This window comes from Eptesicus fuscus, chromosome 21 (assembly GCF_027574615.1).
Source record: "Eptesicus fuscus isolate TK198812 chromosome 21, DD_ASM_mEF_20220401, whole genome shotgun sequence".
NCBI lineage: Eukaryota > Metazoa > Chordata > Mammalia > Chiroptera > Vespertilionidae > Eptesicus > Eptesicus fuscus.
This window is the reverse complement of record NC_072493.1, coordinates 46,862,971-46,883,892: the sequence shown is the minus strand read 5'-3', so window position 1 is coordinate 46,883,892 and position 20,922 is coordinate 46,862,971. Positions and strand designations below refer to the sequence as shown.

The following is a 20,922-nucleotide window of genomic DNA, read 5'->3' as shown; positions in this document are numbered from 1 at the left end:
AGTATTGCCACCCGAAGCCAGAAAACACACCATATATAATAAACAAACACAAGATAATCCATTCTACGAAGATGGTGAAAAACTTACACATTGAGAATGACAACAATTCTGAAGAAAGCAAAAAGAAATAAACTTAAAGACATTCCTTAATATGTCCAAGTACCTGCACGAGTGGTTCTCAATCTTCCTAACGCCGCGACCCTTTAATACAGTTCCTCATGTTGTGGTGACCCCCAACCATAAAATTATTTTCTTTGCTACTTCATAATGTAATTTTGCTACTGTTATGAATCTTTTTCTTTTTTAAAAATATAATTTTATTTATTTTTTACAGAAAGGGAGAGGTATAGTTAGAAACATCGATGAGAGAGAAACATTGGTCAGCTGCCTCCTGCACACCTCCCACTGGGGATGTGCCCGCAACCAAGGTACATGCCCTTGACCGGAATCGAACCTGGGACCCTTCAGTCCACAGGCTGATGCTCTATCCACTGAGCCAAACCGGCTTTGGCAAAGTTTTTTTTTTTTTTAAACTAAATTTAGAGAGGAAGGCAGCGATGGAAACATCCATGTGCAAGACAAACATCCATTGGTTGCCTCCTGAAAGCACCTGAGGAGCTCTAGAATCACCCCCACAATCTGGGCATTTGCAGGACCAGGAATCAAACCTGCAACCTTTTGGTGGAGGGCACTCCATGCAGACAAATGAGCCAAACAGGACAGGGTTAGAAATACCTTTGAGATAAACTTCTTTATGTCGTGATATGTTTATGTCAGTCATAATTAATGTAACATCAAATTTATTATAAGTCCCTTCAAAGAGAATCTACAGCTCACCAGGTGTGGCCCAGTGGGTTAGAGTGTCCTCCCTCCTAGAGTCACAGATTTCATTCCCATTCAGGTCTGGTACCGGCGTGGAAGGTTTGATCCCCGGCGGGCCCTGTGTGCCTCAGGGAGGCACCAATTGAGGTCTCTCTCTCATATCAATGTTTCTCTGTCTCTCTACCCACTATCCCACCCACTCTCTCTGAGATCAATGGAAATATCCTTGGATAAAGTTTTTTTTTAAAAGAGCAACTACATTTTAAAAAAATATTTTGATTTCAGAGAAGTAGGGAGAAACATCAATAATGAGAATCAATGTTCCACTGACTCCTGCATGCCCCTTATTGGGAATTGAAGGGGAAATCCGGGCATGGGCTCTGACCAGGAATCTAACCCAACCTCCTGGTTCATGGGTCAGTGCTCATCCACTAAGCAACACGGGCTGGGCCAGAACGTTTCTTTCTCATATTACTACTAGAGGCCTGGTGCAGGGATTGGTGCACCGGTGGGATTCCTCCTCCGCTTGGCCTGTGGGCATTGGGTCAACACTGACTCTCCTGCATCTCCCCAGGGATCCCGAATTGAGAGAGGATGCAGGCCAGGCCGTAGGACCCCACCGGTGCTCAACTGGGGTCAGGGAGGTACCGTGGGAGGGTTCCATGGGGTATCCAGCCTGTCTTGCCCAGTCCCCACAGGCCAGACCCCTGCACCAAGCTAACCTACCGGTAGGAGTGTCTGTCCCCCGGTAGTCAGTGCAGGTCAGAGTGACTGGATGGTTGAATGGTCAGACACTTAGTGTATTAGGCTTTTATTATATAAGATTATAACCTATTTGGCTGCCCCATCACTCCCCAATTCCCCATTTGTTGTTTTCTATTTCTGAGTGACCTGTCATGTATGGATAACAAACCTGCCAAATATACAGTATACACTGAAGAAGACACTGGGATATTTTTAGGTCAAGAATCATTCATTCTGGCCCTAGCTGGTGTCATTCAGTGGATACACCACTGGCTCAAGGACTGAGTCCTAAGCTTTGATTGTGCTAAAGGGAACGTACCTACCTTGCAGGGTGCATCCCTGACCCGTGCAGGAGGTACCAATCAACATCTCTCTCCCACAAAGAAGTTTCTCGTCTGTCCCACTTCCTTTCACTCTCTCTAAAATTCAGTGGAAAAATAGCCTCAGGTGAGGATTCACAACAAAAAGATTCAATAATGTTGTCCTGGCCAAGGAGTAACTCTGCTGGTTGGAACCTCATCCCAATGTGCCATGATTGTGGGTTTGAGCCCAGACTGGGGCACATCCAGGGGTCAAAAATAAACAAGAAAGGAATCATTAATTCTGCAACATTCTGTGTGGTGGCACATTCTCTGTAATGTAAGCCTAAAAAGAAGTAAAACCATTGATCAATATCCAATATTTACAACTCCCTCTATACCCACAGTAATTTTTACCACAGTATGTGTTAGTGAGCATCTAATGTGAAGTATGTTTCATTGAAAAAGGCTCCATCTATAAACAAACAGCAGGACATTCTCTGCCTATTGAGTAGACATGAGTGGGAATAAGCTGAGTCCTGGGATCTTGGTTTATTTTATTACTATTTTTTGTCCAAAAGCAATGTATCTCCCAAACATTGAATCTATGTCAGCATAAGCATTTAATTATTCAAAATAATGAAATTTGCCCAGACAGCGTAGTTCAGTGGTTCAGGATAGAACTATGAACTAGGTCAGGGTTCCATTCCTAGTCAGGGCACATACCCTGGTCAGGGGCTCCATACCCAGTGTGGGCTATGCAGGAGGAGGGGATCAATGATTCTCTCTCACCATTGATGTTTCTATCTCTTCCTCTCTGCAATCAATTAAAATTTTTTTCAATTTATATATATAAAAATAAAATAATCAAATCTTACTATTAGGATCAAAATACTTTAAGTTTTTCAAAACTCATATTATTTCTGAGAAAACCAGGAGGCCCTTCATTGGAAATAAGCTTTTAGAAATGTCTGTGAGCAGTGCCAAGCGGAGCCTGTGGCTGAGCTGAAGCAGCGCCTGCGGGCCTGCGGGCCTGCGGGCCATCAGGAGCGCTCACAGTCAATGCCACTGGGCCCCACCTACCCCGCCCGTCCCAGCCCTGGGCAAGCGGCAGCAGCCATCAGGAGTGCTCACATCCGCCAATGCCAGGACTTACACACGAAAAGAGAGGGAGCGATAGAAATATCAATGATCAGAGGGTATCATGAATCAGCTAGTTCCTGCATGCCCCACACTGGAGATTGAGTCACCAACCAGGGCCTGTGCCCTAACCAGGAATTGCACCCTGACCTTGTGGTTCATAGGTCAAAGCTAAACCACCAAGGAATGCCAGACAGTGCTTTATCACACTTTCTACAATTTAAGGTTTTCTCCACTATAAACAGCTGTTATTCAGTAAATTATGAGCTGTGGGTACAGGTTCTTGCACATGCTCTAAATTTGTAAGATCTCTCTTTAGTATGAAAGTCTCTCATGTACAGTAACTACATTTTTCACATTCAGAAGGCTTCTTCCCATTTAAAATTCTGTGATGTTCAGTAAGTTCTCACTGTTGGTAAAGGATTTAGAACTCTCCTCACATCTGTAATACTTCTCTCCAGTATGGACTCTCTGATGTGCTGAGAGGTTTGAGCCGTTGCCAAAGGATTTGCCACATTTTCCACACATGTAAGGCTTCTCTCCAGTATGAACCCTCTGATGGTAAATAAGGGCTGAGGAATGCCTGTAAGCTTTGCCACATTCTCTACATTTATACGGCTTCTCTCCAGTGTGAACTCTCTGATGCGTGGTAAGGTTTGAGGACCAGCTAAAGGCTTTGCCACATTCTCTACATTTATAAGGCTTCTCACCAGTATGAATTCTCTGATGTGCAGTAAGAATTGAGGCCCGGCTAAAGACTTTGCCACATTCTCTACATTCATGATGCTTCTCTCCAGTATGAGTTTTCTGATGATCAGTAAGGGTTTGGGATTGCCAGAAGGCTTTGCCACATTCTCTACATTTGTAAGGCCTCTCTCCAGTATGAACTCTGTGATGATAACTAAGGGATGAAGACTGCCTAAAGGCTTTGCCACATTCTTTACATTTATAAAGCTTCTCTCCAGTATGAACCCTATGATGTCTAATAAGGGAAGATGAATCGCCAAAGGCTTTGCCACATTCTCTACATTTGTAAGGTTTCTCTCCAGTATGAACTTTCTGATGTCGAATCATGTTTGAGGCATGGAAGAATGCTTTACCACATTCTCTACATTTATAAGGTTTATCTTCAGTATGAACACCTTGATGATTAGTAACACCTGCATGGCTGGTAAAGGATTTGCCATATTCTCTATATTTATAAGGTTTCTCTCCAGTGTGAATTTTCTGATGACTACTAAGGGTTGAGGGCCACCTAAAGGCTTGGTCACATTCTCCACATTTATACAGCTTCTCTCCAGTATGAACTCTCTGATGTCGATTAAGGGTTGCAGACTCACTGAACGCTTTGCCACATTCTGTACATTTATAAGGCTTCTCTCCAGTATGAACACTCTGATGACGATTAAGGGAGGAGGACTGACTAAAGGCTTTGCCACATTCTCTACATTTATAAGGTTTCTCTCCAGTGTGAATTTTCTGATGACTACTAAGGGTTGAGGACCAGCTAAAGGCTTGGTCACATTCTCCACATTTATACAGCTTCTCTCCAGTATGAACTCTCTGATGTCGATTAAGGGTTGCAGACTCACTGAACGCTTTGCCACATTCTGTACATTTATAAGGCTTCTCTCCAGTATGAACACTCTGATGACGATTAAGGGTGAAGGACTGACTAAAGGCTTTGCCACATTCTCTACATTTGTAAGGTTTCTCTCCTGTATGAACTTTCTGATGTCGAATCATGTTTGAGATGTGGAGGAATGCTTTACCACATTCTCTACATTTATAAGGCTTATCTTCAGGATGAACACTGTGATGATTACTAAGAACTGCATGGCTGTTAAAGGATTTGCCACATTCTCTATATTTATAAGGTTTCTCTCCAGTGTGAATTCTCAGATGAATACTAAGGGTTGAAGGCCGGCTAAAGACTTTGCCACACTCTGAACACTTATAAGACTTTTCTTCTATATGATTTCTATGATGTTGAGTATGTCTTGAGGACTGACTAAAGCCTGTTCCATTTTCCCCGAGTTTGTAAAATTTTGCTATAGTATGATTTCCTCCCTTATGTACAATAAGAGATGAATGACATTTAAATGGTTTGTCACATGCTTTATATTTGTAAGTCTTCTCTGCAGTGTGAATTTTCTGATTTAGAATACAACTTGAAGGCCAATTAGATGTTTTACCAGAATCTTTACATTGATAAGGTTTTTTTCCACTATGGATTTTTTCCATTATATTTAGACTGAATATTTGACTGAAGACTCTCCCACACGGATTCCATTTGTAAGCCTCCTCCCCAGTATGAATATTCTCCTGTTCAACGTAATTTGAAGACTGCTGAAAAGACTGGACACATTTACTTCCATTGTATGTCTCCTCCACAATAGGAATAACCTGATGTATATTGTGATTGGACATTTGGTCAATAACATTTCCACTTTTATAATGGTCCTCTGCAAGCTCACTTCTCCAATAATTAAAATATGACTTCTGCTTAAACTTTTTCCAATGTTCAATCCATTGAGAGTTGCTATTTCCATTATGTGTACTCTGGTAATAATGGGAGATAGAAAGACCTTTAGTAACAGTTATAATTTCATGGTAACTCATTTCATATGAACCATTTTGTGACATTTATTAAACCAAGATGGTTGTACAGAAAAAGCTCTCCTAATTTGTTAAAATTATAGACAAAAAATAAATAGTAGTACAAAACATTAATTGTCAGAGGAAGAAGAATGAATCTTTGCTTAAAAGACCGCCAAATTTCCCAGCCACCATGGCTCAGTGGTTGAGCTTTGATGAATGAACAAGTAGGTCATGGTTCTGTTTCCATTCCGAGCACATGCCCCGGTTCCAGGATCAGTCCACAGTGGGAGGCATGCAGGAGGCAGCCAATGAATGATACTCTCATCATTGATGATTTCCTCTCTCTCGCCTCTCCCTTACTCTCTGAAATCAATAAAAATATATATTTTTAATAAAAAAATAGCATAAAAGATTGCTAAATTGAGCACATTTAATTTTATGGATACAGTATAAATCTACACATTTTAGAAGTGATTAAACTAAAATTTAATGCCACCCTACATTTTAAACAATTCAAATGATTATTTACACTACAGACTATGTGAATTCCTGGTTTATCCCGATTCCCTTTCCAAGAATGCATAACAGGAAAAAGTTGTTTTCGACCATCACGTGCAGAAACACACTGATCTGCCAAAGTAACTGACTTTAAAGTGGGAGGTTTCCCAAATGCATAATATACTTGACCTCTATAGGTAACAAGAAATTTATGATGATAACTGTTTCAGATTAGTTTTGTTTATATTAAAATCCTCCCTTCTCATCACACTCTTCCTGAAATTCCAAGGCTTTCATTAAGTGTACATTATCAAAACCACACTTTTACATCTTACCAGTATTATTTCAGAGAATAAATCTGGTATTCCGGGATTTGGCATAAAGGCCTGGTCATTTTCAGATGACATAGCTGAAAGAAAACAAATTTTCAGATTTGACAATCAGGTGAGTGCACTTTGAAGTTTACAGGAAGTATTGATCAAATGACATTTTTGAGTACTCCAAGAGCCAGTGAAGAATTCAAAGAAAGCTCAAGATAGGTACAATGAAGAAAACTCACACCAGAGAGGAAGAAAGAGTAGTTTACATTTGCCAATGATACCCGCTCAAACCCCCTAGCACACAATAGTCATATTATAAAAACACTCCCAATTCCCAGTTTCTTCACTGGAGAGACAGAGAGATGAGGGAAGTGTGTGTTCAATGATATCCCTGTTTTGAAGAACATGTGTCTGCTGTGCATGACACAGTGTGCAAACAGAATGATGGCAGTACATGTGAGTGCCCTGCAGTGGCTGCTACAAAGAAACAGTGAGAAAGTGTTCGAGCACCACAAAGACAGTGACATTGAAGATGTGTATCAAGCCCGAAAAGATACTGTGGGCCTGAGAGAGAAACAGGGAACAATTCAACTGGGAAATTAAACACACAACCAAACCAAGAATACAGATCCTGAAAACAGTGTTGACTGAAAGTACACTTTGTTCTACAGATGGTTATTATTTGTTTCCTTCTACAGAAAGCATGTTCAAAAGCCTGCTTGTTTATAATTCTGGAATCTCAACAAAAGATATTAAGTTATGCAAAGAAACAGAAAAAGTATACCATCAGAAACACAAAGTAACAGTAATGAAATGTGCACTACATTAATGGAAATATATTAATTATCTGAAAAAGAATGGAACTAAATATCTTAAAGCTAAAAAGGAGAAATAAAATGACAATAATATCACCAAAATATTATATAATTAAAGTAAAAATACAATGAGAAAGTATTTTATAAACACCATACTACTATGAAAAACATAGTACTTGAAATTAAAAAATACAATTCTATATAATAAAAGAGTAATATGCAAATTGACCATCACTCCAACACACAAGATGGCCACCCTCATGTGGTCAAAGATGGCCACCCCTATGTGACACATGATGGCCACCACAAGATGGCTGACAGGGGAGGGTAGATGTGGGCGATCAGGCCAGCAGGGGAGGACAGTTGAGATGGACCAGGCCTGCAAGGGAGGGCAGTTGGGGGCAATCAGGCCTGCAAGGGAGGGCAGTTTGGGGGTCCCAGGCCTGAAGGGGAGGGCAGTTAGGGGTGACCAGGCCAGCAGGGGATGGCAGTTAGGGGTGACCAGGCCTGCAGGGGAGGGCAGTTGGGTGTGACCAGGCTGTCAGGGGAGGGCAGTTAGGGGTGACCAGGCTGGCAGGAGAGGGTAGTTAGGGGTGACCAGGACAGCAGGGGTGGGCTGGTAGGGGCAATTGAGCCAGTAGGCAAGGGCAATTAGGAGCAATTGGGCCGGCAGGGGAGCAGTTAGGTGTCAATCAGTCTGGCAGGGGGAGTGGTTAGGGGGTGATCAGGCTGGCAGGCAGATACAGTGAGGGGCAATCAGGCAGGCAGGCAGGTGAGCAAGCGGCTGGGAGCCATGAGTCTTGGATTGTGAGAGGGATGTCCGACTGCCCGTTTAGGCCCGATCCCACTGGAATCGGGCCTAAACGGGCAGTCAGATATCCCTGAGGGGTCCCAGATTGGAGAGGGTGCAGGCTAGGCTGAAGGACACCGCCCCACCGTGCATGTATTTCATGCACCAGGCCACTAGTAGAATCATTCATGAAAGACGTGTTTAACTTAAAACATCAAAAAATTTGCCTGAAAGCAGTGCCTCAGTGGTTGAGCTTTGACCAATGAACCAGGTGGTCACACTTTAGTTCCAGGTCAGAGCACAGGCATTAGTTGAAGGCTCAATCCCTGATCATGCAGGAGGCAGCCAATCGACCTCCCTCTCCCTTCCTTTCTGAAATCAATAAAGATATTTAAGAAAATAATAATTAAATGATGAAAGAATTTGTACATAAATCATTAAAATTTTTATTTTGAAAAGCCAATAAACATATGGAAATACGAAGAGAATTTAAGGAACTCCGAAGACACTAACAAGTCAACCTCCAAGAGTACCCCATAAAGACAGTTGTTTTCAACAATCACGTGCAGAAACACACAGGATCTGCCAATGTAACTGAGAAGGAGAAGGTAGCTTATATAGAAAATTAATAGTTTAAGATCTTGACAATTGCAGAATGCAACATACAAATGCAAGCAGCTCAATGAACTCTAAGTAGAATAAATATAAACGTGAGAACAGATAAAAAACAATGAAAATATCATGAACCCAAAATACAACGGTAAAAGCATATGAAAACATAACTTCTCATGAAAAAGACAGCTCCTCTAAGATCATTAGGGGGTTTCTAAGCAGAATACTATTGGGGGCACAAAAGACGACGAAATAAAACACTGAACTGATAAATGAACAAAAACCATACATCAAGAATACTGACAAAACAGATCGACAATGGAGAGGAAAAAACTTTTCCAGCTCCAAAACTCGCTCATTATTAGACCTGTCCTATAAAAAATCCTTAAGAAATACACTTCTGGAGGTAATTTAAAAATTCTACACAGCACTAACATATGAACATAAAAAACATTCTTTGTTCATGCAAAAACAGAGAAATATAAAAATTTGTCGTGTTCTAATAAAGAAACAAATATCACTTTGATTTCTCTTGTGAAACTTTAGAAAATAAAAGGAATAGTCCGAGGAGAGTGGCTCACTGGTTAAGGGTCTACCCATGAACCAGGAGGTCACAGTTTGATTCCTGGTCAGGACACATACCTGTGTTGCAGGCTCGATCCCTAGTGTGGGGTGTGCAGGAGGCGGCCAATTAATGATTCTCGCTCATCATGGATGTTTCTCTCTCTCTCCCCATCTCCCTTCCTGTCTGAAATCAATAAAAATGTATTTTTAAAAAATGTATGGCCTCAGCCAGTTTGACTTAGTGTATATAGCATTGCCCTGCAGACTGAAGGGTCCTAGGTTTGCGTCTGGTCAAGGACGCAAGTGGAGGTTGTGGGCTCGGTCCCCAGTGTGGGGTGCACAGGAGGCAGCCTATCAATGGTTCTCTCTCGTCATTGATGTTTCTATCTCCCTCTCTGTTCCTCTCTGAAATCCACAAAATATATTAAAAAAAATAAAAGAATGTATGAAATTAAAGGCTTTAGATTTCCTAGTATTAAAACACGAGAGGCCCGGAGCATGAAATTTGTGCACTGGGGGGTGGGGGTGTCCCTCAGCCCAGCCTGCACGCTCTCCAATCTGGAACATCCCTCTCACAATCCAGGACTGCTGGCTCCCAACCACTTGCCTGCCTGCCTGCCTGATTGCCCCTAACCACTTCTGCCTGCCAGCCTGATCATCCCCCTAACCACTCCCCTGCCAGCCTGATCGACGACTAACTGCTCCCCTGCCAGCCTGGTCACTGCCAACTGCCCTCCCCTGCCAACTGCCCTCCCCTCCCGGCCCGGTAACCCCCAACTGCCCTCCCTGCCAGCCTGATAGCCCACAACTGCCCTCCTCTGCCAGCCCAATCGCCCGTAACTGCCCTCCCCTGCTGCCCAGTCATCTTCAACTGCCCTCCCTTGCCGGCCCCGGATTACCCCTAAACTGCCCTCACCTGCCGGCAATCTTGCAGGGGCCATCTTTGACCACATGGTGGCGGCCATCTTGTGCAAGGGCATGAGGGTCAATTTGCATATTATTTCTTTTTTTATATAGAATACTTCACAGCTTCTGTTATCTAAAAACTGTAATACAGCCCTACCTGGTTTGGCTCAGTAGATAAGAGCACCATCCTGTGAACTGAACGGTCCTGGGTTTGATTCCACTCAAGGACAAAGGCCAGGGTTGCAGACTTGATCCCCAGTAGGGGACGTGCAGGAGGCATCCAATCAATGATTCTCTCTCATCATTGATGTTTCTAACTATCTCTCCCTCTCCCTTCCTCTCTGAAATCAATAAAAAATAATAAACAAAAACCAGTAATACAGACATTAAGGCCAAGGGAAATAATAAAGCAAGGTGAATACAAGGCCCACATAGAAATTCTTCTGGATAGGGTCTAAAGATCTTCACCAAGGTTGTCTATACCACAGATAAGGACACTCTCGTCTTGCCAGAGTAGCTCAGTTGTTTAGAGTGCGGTCCTGATACCAAATCATTGCAACTCTGATCTTTGCTCAGGGCATACGAAAAAGTCACCAATGAATGCATAACTAAGTGGGGAAATAAATGCCTCTCTCTCTCTCTCTCTCTCTCTCTCTCTCTCTGTATCTTTTCTCTCTCTCCACCAGTTGCTCACTTCCTTTAAAAATCAATAAAAATAAAGTATAAAGTAGGGCTGGCTGTAATTAAATAAGAAATCAATAAGTGAACTACACATGCAATGACCTTAAACTGCAATTCTAATGGTATAAGCTGTCACGAGTACCCAAGGTTAACAAACATTCAAAGCCATCACTAGCCATGTCCCAATGACACTTTTCACAAAATTAGCAAACCTCATCCTGAAATTGATATGAAATGACACACGACACCACGGAACCAAAACAAACATGGGAGAGACAGTATAACCTTAAAGGTATCTTGCTTCCGGATTAAAAAATATATATAGATTTCAAAACTGGTGTGATCCAAAAGTCTCATCTACACATTAAGACAGAGGTAAATAAAGGAGCATGGTAGGCCCTGGCCAGTGTGGCTCAAGATCAGAGCATCATCCTGTGCAATTAAGGGAGGCGGGTTCAATTCCCCTTAAAGGGCACAGAAATTGGTTGAAATTCCCACCCCACCTGGGTTGAGGCGCGACTAGAAGGGGGCCAATCGATGTGTCTCTCTCACATCGATGTTTCCCTCTCTCTCCCCCGTACTTGCTCCCACCCTCTGAAAAGCAATGGAAAAATGTCCTCATGCGAGGTTCAACAACAACTACAAAAAAGAAGCACTGTAGACTCAAGAGGCTGCTTACAACTTCTCACGAATGAGGAAAATAATCTTCTACAAGGGCGCCTATACCACAAAGAAGTAAAGGATAGTCTCACATATACGAACAGTGTTGAGATACCTAGATGCCTACGTGTAAAAGAATGAGTGAAGTCGGACTGTTATTAAATACCGTATACAAGTATTAAACCAAAATGGATAAAAGATTGAAACAAAAGCTAGTAATAACTCAATCTATTAAAAGAAAAGTTACAGAAAAGGTTTTTTAATATATTTTATTGATTTTTTATAGAGAGCTAGAAACATCGATGAGAGAGAAACATTGACCAGCTGCCTCCTGCACACCCCCCACTGGGGATGTGCCCAGAACCAAGGTACATGCCCTTGACCAGAATCGAATCTGGGACCCTTCAGTCCACAGGCCAATGCTCTATCCACTGAGCCAAACTGGCTAGGGCAAGTTTTTGTTTTTTAAAAAAAATACATTTTTATTGATTTCAGAGAAGAAGGGAGAGCGATAGAAACATTAAGAGAGATTCAATGATTGTCTGCCGCCTGCATGGCCCCTACTGGGGGTCAAACCTGCAACCTGGTCATGTGCCCTTGATCGGAATCGAACCCGGGACCCTTCCGTTCACAGGTTGACACTATCCACTGAGCCAATCCGGCTAGGCCATATAGAAAAGTTTTTATGACATTTGATTTTTTTTTAAATATATTTTATTGATTTTTTTACAGAGAGGAAGAGAGAGCGATAGAGAGTTAGAAACATCGATGAGAGAGAAACATCGATCAGCTGCCTCTTGCACAACCCCTACTGGGGATGTGCCCGCAACCAAGGTACATGCCCCTGACCGGAATCGAACCCGGGACCCTTGAGTCCGCAGGCCAACGCTCTATCCACTGAGCCAAACCGGTTTAGGCGACATTTGATTTTTTATGACAGCACTCAAAGAAAAGGTAAACAAAACAAAATAGTCTAAAGGCATTACACCCCATATATAAATAACTTCACATTAAAGCAAATTGTCAGTGCGTTCAAAAGACAAGCTGTGAAATGGGAAAATGTTTCTGCAAGCACATTAGCTAATATGTAGTTAATGTCCAGACCTTTTACAAGTCAACATGAAAAAATAAGTAACACAACTTTAAAAATGTCCAAAGCTATATGGTTAACTAATCTACAAGATAGATGGCAAGAACACACAATAGGTAAAGACAGATTCTTCCCCAAGTAGTGTGAGAAAAACTGAACAGATACATGCAAAAATAATAAAACTAGATCCCGTTCATAGGCTATGAACCAAAATGAATTCATCATGGATTAACAACTAAAATATCAGACCTGAAACCATGAAAACATAGGAAGAAAGCATAGTCAATGAACTTTACCATCACTCTTAAAAATACTGGTTTGGATATATCTTCCTAGGCATAACAAAGGTGTTAATAAATAAAGAAATGAGACTACAAAACAGTAAGTTTGGCATAACAAAGAAACCACCAAGTAACAACAACAAAAACCCAGCAATGCTACATCCTCAAAAGCTAAAGATCCAAAATATTTAAGGAACTCACACAACTTAACACCAAAACTCAATATGAATGAAAAATGGACAGGGGACCCGAACAGACATTTCCCAAACAGGACATACAGATGCGCAATAGACATATTAAATGATGTTCAACTCATTCATCATCAGAGAAATGCAAATGCACACCACCATGAAATACCACCAAACACCTAAGAGGATGCCAATCATCCATAAATCAAAATACAACAAGTATTACCAACAAGTATTACCAATCAAAATACAAGTATTTCTCAAGTGGAGAAATGAGAACATTCGTGAACTGTCAGCAAGATTATACTAGTAAACACACTAGAGGCCCAGTGCATGAAATTCATGCAAGGAACTCGGCCCTTGCCACCCCTCTAAGCCTCAGCCGGCCCTCACAGCCCTAACTTCATCCAGAGGTCATCCGGAAGGTCATTCGGCTGTTCGGTCTAATTAGCATATTATCTCTTTATTATAAAGGATTATAAAGGATTGGTGCAACCACTATCAAAACTTGATGGAGGATTTTCCAATATTTACAGACAAGTACCAGGTAATATAGAGATTCCATTTCTGGGGATTTATACAGAGAACACGAATTCAAAAAGATATACCCACCCATTTATCCACTGCAGTATTATTTTCAATAATGAAGATATGGGACTGGAAATAAAGGACTATTTTTATAATGATGCTCTATCATTTGAAATAAATTAACAGACTTCATGTGACTTGACATGTAAGGATACAAAATTTATATCTCAAAACAATAGCAACAAATATGGTATCCACAACAGAAAATAAAGAAAAGGGATAGGCTGAGAAAATAGATTTGTAAAAGTCAACATGACCCAGCTGGCATGGCTCAGCAGTTGAGCGTCAACCTATGAATCAGGAGGTCACGGTTCGATTCCTGGTCAAGGCACATTCCCGAGTTGCGGGCTGGATGTCAAGTAGGGTGTGTGCAGGAGGCAGCCGATCAATGAGTCTCTCTGATCATTGATGTTTCTCTGCCTCTCTCCCTCTCCCTTTCTGTCTGAAATCTATATATCAAAGTCAACAGGTACAGGACAAAAGAACCAACATGACTGAAAAGGGCCAAGCACCTTAACGCACCCACTACAAAATATACGAGTGGCCAGATTATTATGATCTGTGAATGCATAGTAATCTGACCACTCAGTGTATATACACATAGAAGATCAGTGTAACAAGTTCCTGCACCTCTTATGTCACTAAGGAAATGCACATTAAAACAATAAGAAGTAACAAAGAGCACAGGCAAGCAACACTCAACCACCACAGAACAGGTCAGAATCCACAACACTGACCCCACCGAATGCCTTTGTGATGTGGAGCAACTGGAACTCCAATCACTGCTGCTGAAAATGCCAAATGCTACAGCCCCTTGGGGAGACGGTCTGGAAGTTTTTATAAAACTAAATATACACTCATCATGGGATCCAGTCATTGGGCTCTTTACTATTTAACCTGAATTAAGGCTTTTATCTATACAAAAGCCTACAAGGGGCTGTTTATTCATAATTTATAAATATTGGGAGCAATAAAGAGGTCCATCAACAAGTGAATGGATAAATATGCTGAAGTACATACAATGAAGTCATATTCACTACTATACTATCTAATAAAGAGGTAATATGCAAATTGACTGTCACTCCAGCACACAAGATGGCTATACCATGTGGACACAAGCCACAAGAAGGCCCGCCAGCCTGATCACCCCCTAAACACTCCCCTGCCAGCCTGATCGATGCCTAAATGCTCCCCTGCCAGCTTGATCGATGCCTAACTGCTCCGCTTGTGGCAGCCCAGTAACCCCCAACTGCCCTCCCTTGCATCAGACCAGCAAGGGATGGAAGCTGGCAAGGACCAGGCCTAAAAGGGAGGGCAGTTGGGGGGGACCCAGGCCTGCAGGGGAAGGCAGTTAGGGGTGACCAGGCCTGCAGAGAAGGGCAGTTGGGGCGAACAAGGCCTGCAGGAAAGAGCAGTTAGGGGTGACCAGGCCTGCAGGGGAGGGCATTTGGGGGCAACCAGGCCTGTAGGGGAAGACATTTGGGGGCGACCAGGCCTACAGGAGAAGACAGTTAGGGGCGACAAGGCCGGCAGGGGAGGGCAGTTAGGAGCAACTAGGCTGCCAAGGGAGGGAAGTTAGGTGTGACCAAGCCAGCAGGGAGTAGTTAGGTATTGAACAGACTAGCAGGGGAGTGGTTAGGGGGTGATCAGGCTGGCAGGCAGAAGTGGTTAGGGGCAATCAGGCAGGCTGGCAGGCAGGCAGGCGAGCGGTTGGGAGCCAGCAGCCCTGGTGCGATTGGGCTTAAACGGGCAGTCGGACATCCCTCGAGGGGTCCCAGATTGGAGAGGGTGCAAGTTGGGCTGAGGGACACCACGCACACTCCGTGTATGAATTTCATGCACCGGGCCTCTAGTGAAGAAATAATAGCCCTGGCTGGTTTGGTTCGGTGGATGGAACATCGGCCTGCGGACTGAGAGGTCCCAGGTTCGATTCCGGTCAGGGGCATGTACCTTGGTTGTGGGCACATACCCCGTAGTGAGTGTGCAGGAGGCAGCTGATCAATGTTTCTCTCTCATTGATGTTTCTGGCTCTCTATCCCGCTCCCTTCCACTCTGTGGAAAATCAATAAAATATACTTAAAAATAAATAAATAATAACACATCAAGCCATGAAAAGACATGACAGATGCCTAGATCCATATTTGTAAGTGAAAGAATCCAATCTGCCTGCCCAGGCAGCCCACTTGCTTAGAGGATCATGCTGATATACCAACGTTGTAAGTTTGATCTCTGTTCGGGGCACATACAAAAAAATCAATTAATGCCTAGCAGAAGTTTCTATCTCTTTCTAACTCTCCCTTCTAACTGGAATTCAACAAAATCTTAAACAATCAAAAAATAAAAGAAAATGAAGTGTGAGTTTTGATAGAGGCCTTTCCATTTTCTTTTCTTTTTAAAAAAAAATATATTTTATTGATTTTTTTTACAGAGAGGAAGGGAGAAGGATAGAGAGTTAGAAACATCAATGAGAGAGAAACATCGATCAGCTGCCTCCTGCACACTCCCTACTGGGGATGTGCCCGCAACCAAGGTACATGCCCTTGACCGGAATTGAACCTGGGATCCTTGAGTCCGCAGGCCGACGCTCTATCCACTGAGCCAAACTGGTTATGGTGAGGCTTTCCCGTTTTCAATCCAGGTTGACCTCTAGCCGGAAGACATGGTAGAATATTAGAATATTCTAGAAAATGATTTTCTAAAGTATTATTTTCTGATAGTACCTTAATTAGTGTAGACAATATGTAATGTGTGTAAACACTGAGTTCCTAATTCACATACATCAAGCCTTTCTTTTATACACCACAGAAACCTCACTTTGTTCCTTTTTTAAAAAACTAGAGGCCTGATGCATGAAATTCAAGCAGGGGTATGCTGTCCTTCTCCTGGCTGCCAGCGCCGGCTTCCCTCCTACACCCAGGACCCGGGCTTCCATCAGAGAGTGAGGCTACGCCCAACCCCGCAGCCCACTGGTTGGTGGCTTGGACCTCCCTCTTTGGGACGATCATGGAGTAACCCGATTGATCATCCAGACAGCTGGCGGCCTGGGCCTCCCTCGACGGGATGATCATGGGGCGATAGCCGGGCCCCCGACCAATCGCATCACACCCATCTTGGCTATCGGGGCGCCAGTGGGTGTCATAGCATAGTCCCGGATGGTAGTTCCACTGTTTGGCCGTCTGGTTGATTTGCATATTACACTTTTATTATATAGACTATATTTTTATTGCTTTCAGAGAGGACAGGAGAGGGAGAAAGAGATAGAAACATCAATGATGATAATCATTGATTGGTTGCCTCCTGCATTCCACCGGGTTGTGGCCTTACTATTGGGGAGCAAGGCCACAACCCGGGCATTGGCACCTGACCAGAACTGAACCTGGGACCTTTTAGTCTGCAGGCCATGGAGTCTATCCACTGAGCCAAACCAGCTAGGATACAATTTGTTCCTACAGAACAAACTTTACCATAGAAAGCAGAAGCCCCTTAGAGATGTCATAATAATAAAGGAAATAAAATCGTGGGGTGGAGGAGGAACTCGGGAAGGAAGTCATCCTCACCCAGGGAGGCCAGGTTGCTGTAGTTCTCCACCATCACATCCAGGTACAACTTCCGCTGAGCTGGGTCCAGGCACTCCCACTCCTCCTGAGAGAAATCTATGGCCACATCCCTGAAGGTCAACGGTCCCTGAAAGAAAAGACACACACACAAAAAAAAAAAAAAAAGAAAAAGAAAAAGAAAAGACACAGTTACCAAGAGGTCACCAGCAGAGTTCACAATGTCACCCAACATGAAAACAGTGTTAGGAGAAGAGGTTTTGACCAAGGGGGGTATCCTGAATTATCCAGAAAGAACACTTTGCCCCAGTAACATTCTCTGATGTGTTTTCTGACACATGAGGATGACACATGCCCACAGATCCAGGTTCAGATTTTACTTTACAGGAAAATAAACTTTAAAATTAGGCCATGGCCCTAGCCCAGTGGTCGGCAAACTCATTAGTCAACAGAGCCAAATATCAACAGTACAACGATTGAAATTTCTTTAGACAGCTGAAAAACAACTTCTGTGCATGGGCCATGAAGTTTCAATCGCAATGTACGTGCGAGCCTGCACGTGGTATTTTGTGGAAGAGCCACACTCAAAGCACAAAGAGCCGCATGTGGCTCGAGAGTCAGTTTGCCAACCACTGCCCTAGCTGGTTTGCCTCAGTGGAGTGTCGGCCTACGGACTGAAGAGTCTCGGGTTGGATTCCAGTGAAGGTCACATGCCTGGGTTGTGGGCTCCATCCCCATAAGGGGGTGTGCCGGAGGCAGCCAATCAATGATTCTTTCTCATCATTGATGTTTGTCTCTCTCTCTTTTCCTCTCTGAAACCAATAAAAATATATTAAAAAATTAAATTAAATTAAGGCATGGACAGCTGGAAATGAGATGGTGGGTTGGAAGTATATGGACTTCTTCTCAAGTGTGAAGTAGACCGCAACGAAATGTAAACACACAGATCCTGATCCAGGGTCTGAGATGGGGCCTGTGTTTCCACACGTGTCACAAGCTCACTTTTCACTTGTGATGCCAATGTTTCCACATCATGGGCCATACTTCTGAATACAGAGAAAAAGAAAACACAGAAAATAATTCATATACAAATTTGAACTAAAAGGCTTTGTTAATGGAATTCAGTTCTCATGGAATAGGACATATAGGAACCACAATCCTAGTGGGAAATTTACCATGAGTATTCTTAGAACAAGATTATTCTGGCTGGTCGAGCTGGTGTGGCCAAATGGTTGAGTGCTGACCCATGCACCAATGTGTCACTGGTTTGATATGCGGTCTGGACATACGACCAAATTGCAGGCTCAATCCCCAGTGTGGGGTGTGCAAGAGGCAGCTGATCAATGATTCTTTTTTTTTTTTTTTTATTTTATTGATTTTTCACAGAGAGGAAGGGGAGGGATAGAAAGCTAGAAACATCGATGAGAGAGAGACATCGACCAGCTGCCTTCTGCACACCCCCCACCTGGGGATGTGCCCGCAACCAATGTACATGCCCTTGATCGGAATCGAACCTGGGACCTTCCAGTCCGCAGACCGAAGCTCTATCCACTGAGCCAAACCGGTTTCGGCTGATTCTCTCTCATCATTGATGTTTCTACCTTTTTCCACCTCTCCTTCCCATTCTGAAATCAATAAAAACATATATTAAAAAAGAGAGGAGAAATATAGAACTGCTGACGTTGACAATCATAAGAAAAAAGGAAATGAAGAGAGAAAGGAAAACTACATGGAAAGGCAAGAACATCACAAGTAGAGAAATATGGAGAGGAAGGAGCCCCATAGGGATGAAGGGAGCTGAGAGGGAGAGGGGTCCTCATGCACAGAAGTGGGACAACAAAGGGGGAGGCACTTCAGACAGAGAGACTGGTTCAGAGAGAAGAATTGGGGGGAGCGAGTGCAGGCACAGAAAGGGGGTCTTCGTGATGATGGAGCAGAGCGAGAAGCAGCACTGAGTCAGCCGGCTGTGGGGAGCAGGACAGAGTGTAACAGGAGCAGCAGGAAGGGACACAGGCGTGGGAAGGGAAAGAGAAATAGATCAACAGATGTTTCAGAAAAAGCAAACACAGCCTGTGACCCAGGACACATCTTTTACCTGAGGAGCAGCCATGTGGTCCTGGTCCTGATGGGGTCTGGGCTGTTTCCTCAGGTGACAGTATGTTGAGGAGTCACAGAATGTGCCTTCAAAGGTGACCACGCAGCCTGTTCATCAGCTCACCTCACACTCAGTCAGAAGGACCTGGAAATGAGGAAAAGAAAACCCCCTCCTGTCCTTGGTCACAGGAGAGTCAGGAACAATGAGCTCCCACATGGAGACCACACTGTGAGTTGTTGAGTGTATGTCTTCATGTGTCTGTCCTTCCAAAGACATCCACAGACTCCTACAGCACTGAGAGCATGTGCTGCTCTGCTGTGTCCCCAAACCCAACAGAACACCCCTTCCCTCCCCTGAAAAAGCCTGCCCTGGGGCCCGGGTCCTGGCATCTTTAACCAGTTCCCTCCCGGGGCCTGGGAGGCTCCCCCAGAGCTGCTCTCAGTAGCCCTGGGCACAGACACCAGACCCAGCTCACCTGAGACCTGTGGGGAGTGGGAGGGGGGGAAGGAGGAACTTGTACATGTGCAGCTTCCCAAGCAGATTTCCTTCCTCCTTTCCCAGGAAATTATGGAGAATAGATCTTCATGCTAAAGCTTTTGGGGAAAGTTAGCTACTGAAATATGCTCATCAAATGACTTCACCTGAAAAGAGGGTCTCTGTGGGAACCAAGTTCCAGGTCAATCCCGTCCATCCTTCAATATGTTCAGAGAATGGACAAGAGGGACTTAGGATAACTGCTCCTTTGTGTGGCTCACAGACACTAATTCAACAAATCACATGAAGGGAAGGAAAGAGGAGCTGAACATTGGACCAACTCACACAACTGGCTCACGACTGTGAAGATCATTGCCATCCTTACCAAGTAAACGCTGAGATCGCCTCATATTATTGCTAAGTGCCAGTGAGAGTCTTGATGTCTGATAGACAGGAGAAAGGATGCAGGGCTCAGAATCTGAACTACACACAATACGTTTAAAACCAAAAACAATCAGGGTTGTGTCATTTTAATGTAATGATTTCTAGGTATAAAGCTTTAAAAAGGTGAAGACTATGTTATATTAAGAAAAGAATTATAGCCCTGACCGGTTTGGCTCAGTGGATAGAGCATTGGCCTTCGGACTGAAGGGTCCCAGGTTCGATTCCAGTCAAGGGCATGTACCTTGGTTTCGGGCACATCCCCAGTAGGGGGTGTGCAGGAGGCAGCTGATCGATGTTTCTCTCTCATTGATGTTTCTAACTCTCCCTCTCCCTTCCTCTGTAAAAAACCAATAAAATATATATATTTTTTAAAAATATTAATGATAAGAGGTGTCAGACATCACCACTGCTGATTTCAGAAGTTAATGGTCATTTACATGAATTGAATGTCAGAGATTCAAAAAGATAATCCATGGGAGAGAAAAAAAGATCCAGTGCTTCTAATAATCCGTGATAAAGCATCACTCAATCATCTCTTGTCCCAGGTCACCTCCTTCTTGCCATCCCAGGAAATGACATGGGGCCCAGGATCAACATACCAGTCTCTCCCTCTGTGAATAAGGTTGCAAATGGAAGCAAATAATTATACAATTTGCAAGCCTTATGAACTGGAGATTTGTAATTCTCATTCAAATCTGTTTAAACCAGTGGATCTCAACCTTCCTAATGCCGAGACCCTTTAATGCAGTTCCTCAT

The 20,922-nt window shown here is 43.4% G+C and overlaps 1 protein-coding gene across 1 annotated transcript in view; it reads right to left on the bottom strand.

Annotated features, from left to right (window-relative positions):
* Positions 1-3,337: 3,337 nt before the first annotated feature.
* The window catches only part of LOC103304367 (zinc finger protein 420-like), a 49,501-nt gene continuing 31,916 nt past the window's right edge, over positions 3,338-20,922 (bottom strand). Inside the window, exons 3-7 of the mRNA XM_054710548.1 lie at positions 19,249-19,392; positions 17,157-17,283; positions 6,440-6,513; positions 5,124-5,567; positions 3,338-4,958 (exon numbers count right to left, since the gene is read on the bottom strand). Coding sequence (XP_054566523.1) covers positions 3,384-4,958; positions 5,124-5,567; positions 6,440-6,513; positions 17,157-17,283; positions 19,249-19,263 — 2,235 coding nt within the window. The 5' untranslated portion in view covers positions 19,264-19,392 and the 3' untranslated portion in view covers positions 3,338-3,383. The remainder of the gene's footprint in view (positions 4,959-5,123; positions 5,568-6,439; positions 6,514-17,156; positions 17,284-19,248; positions 19,393-20,922) is intronic.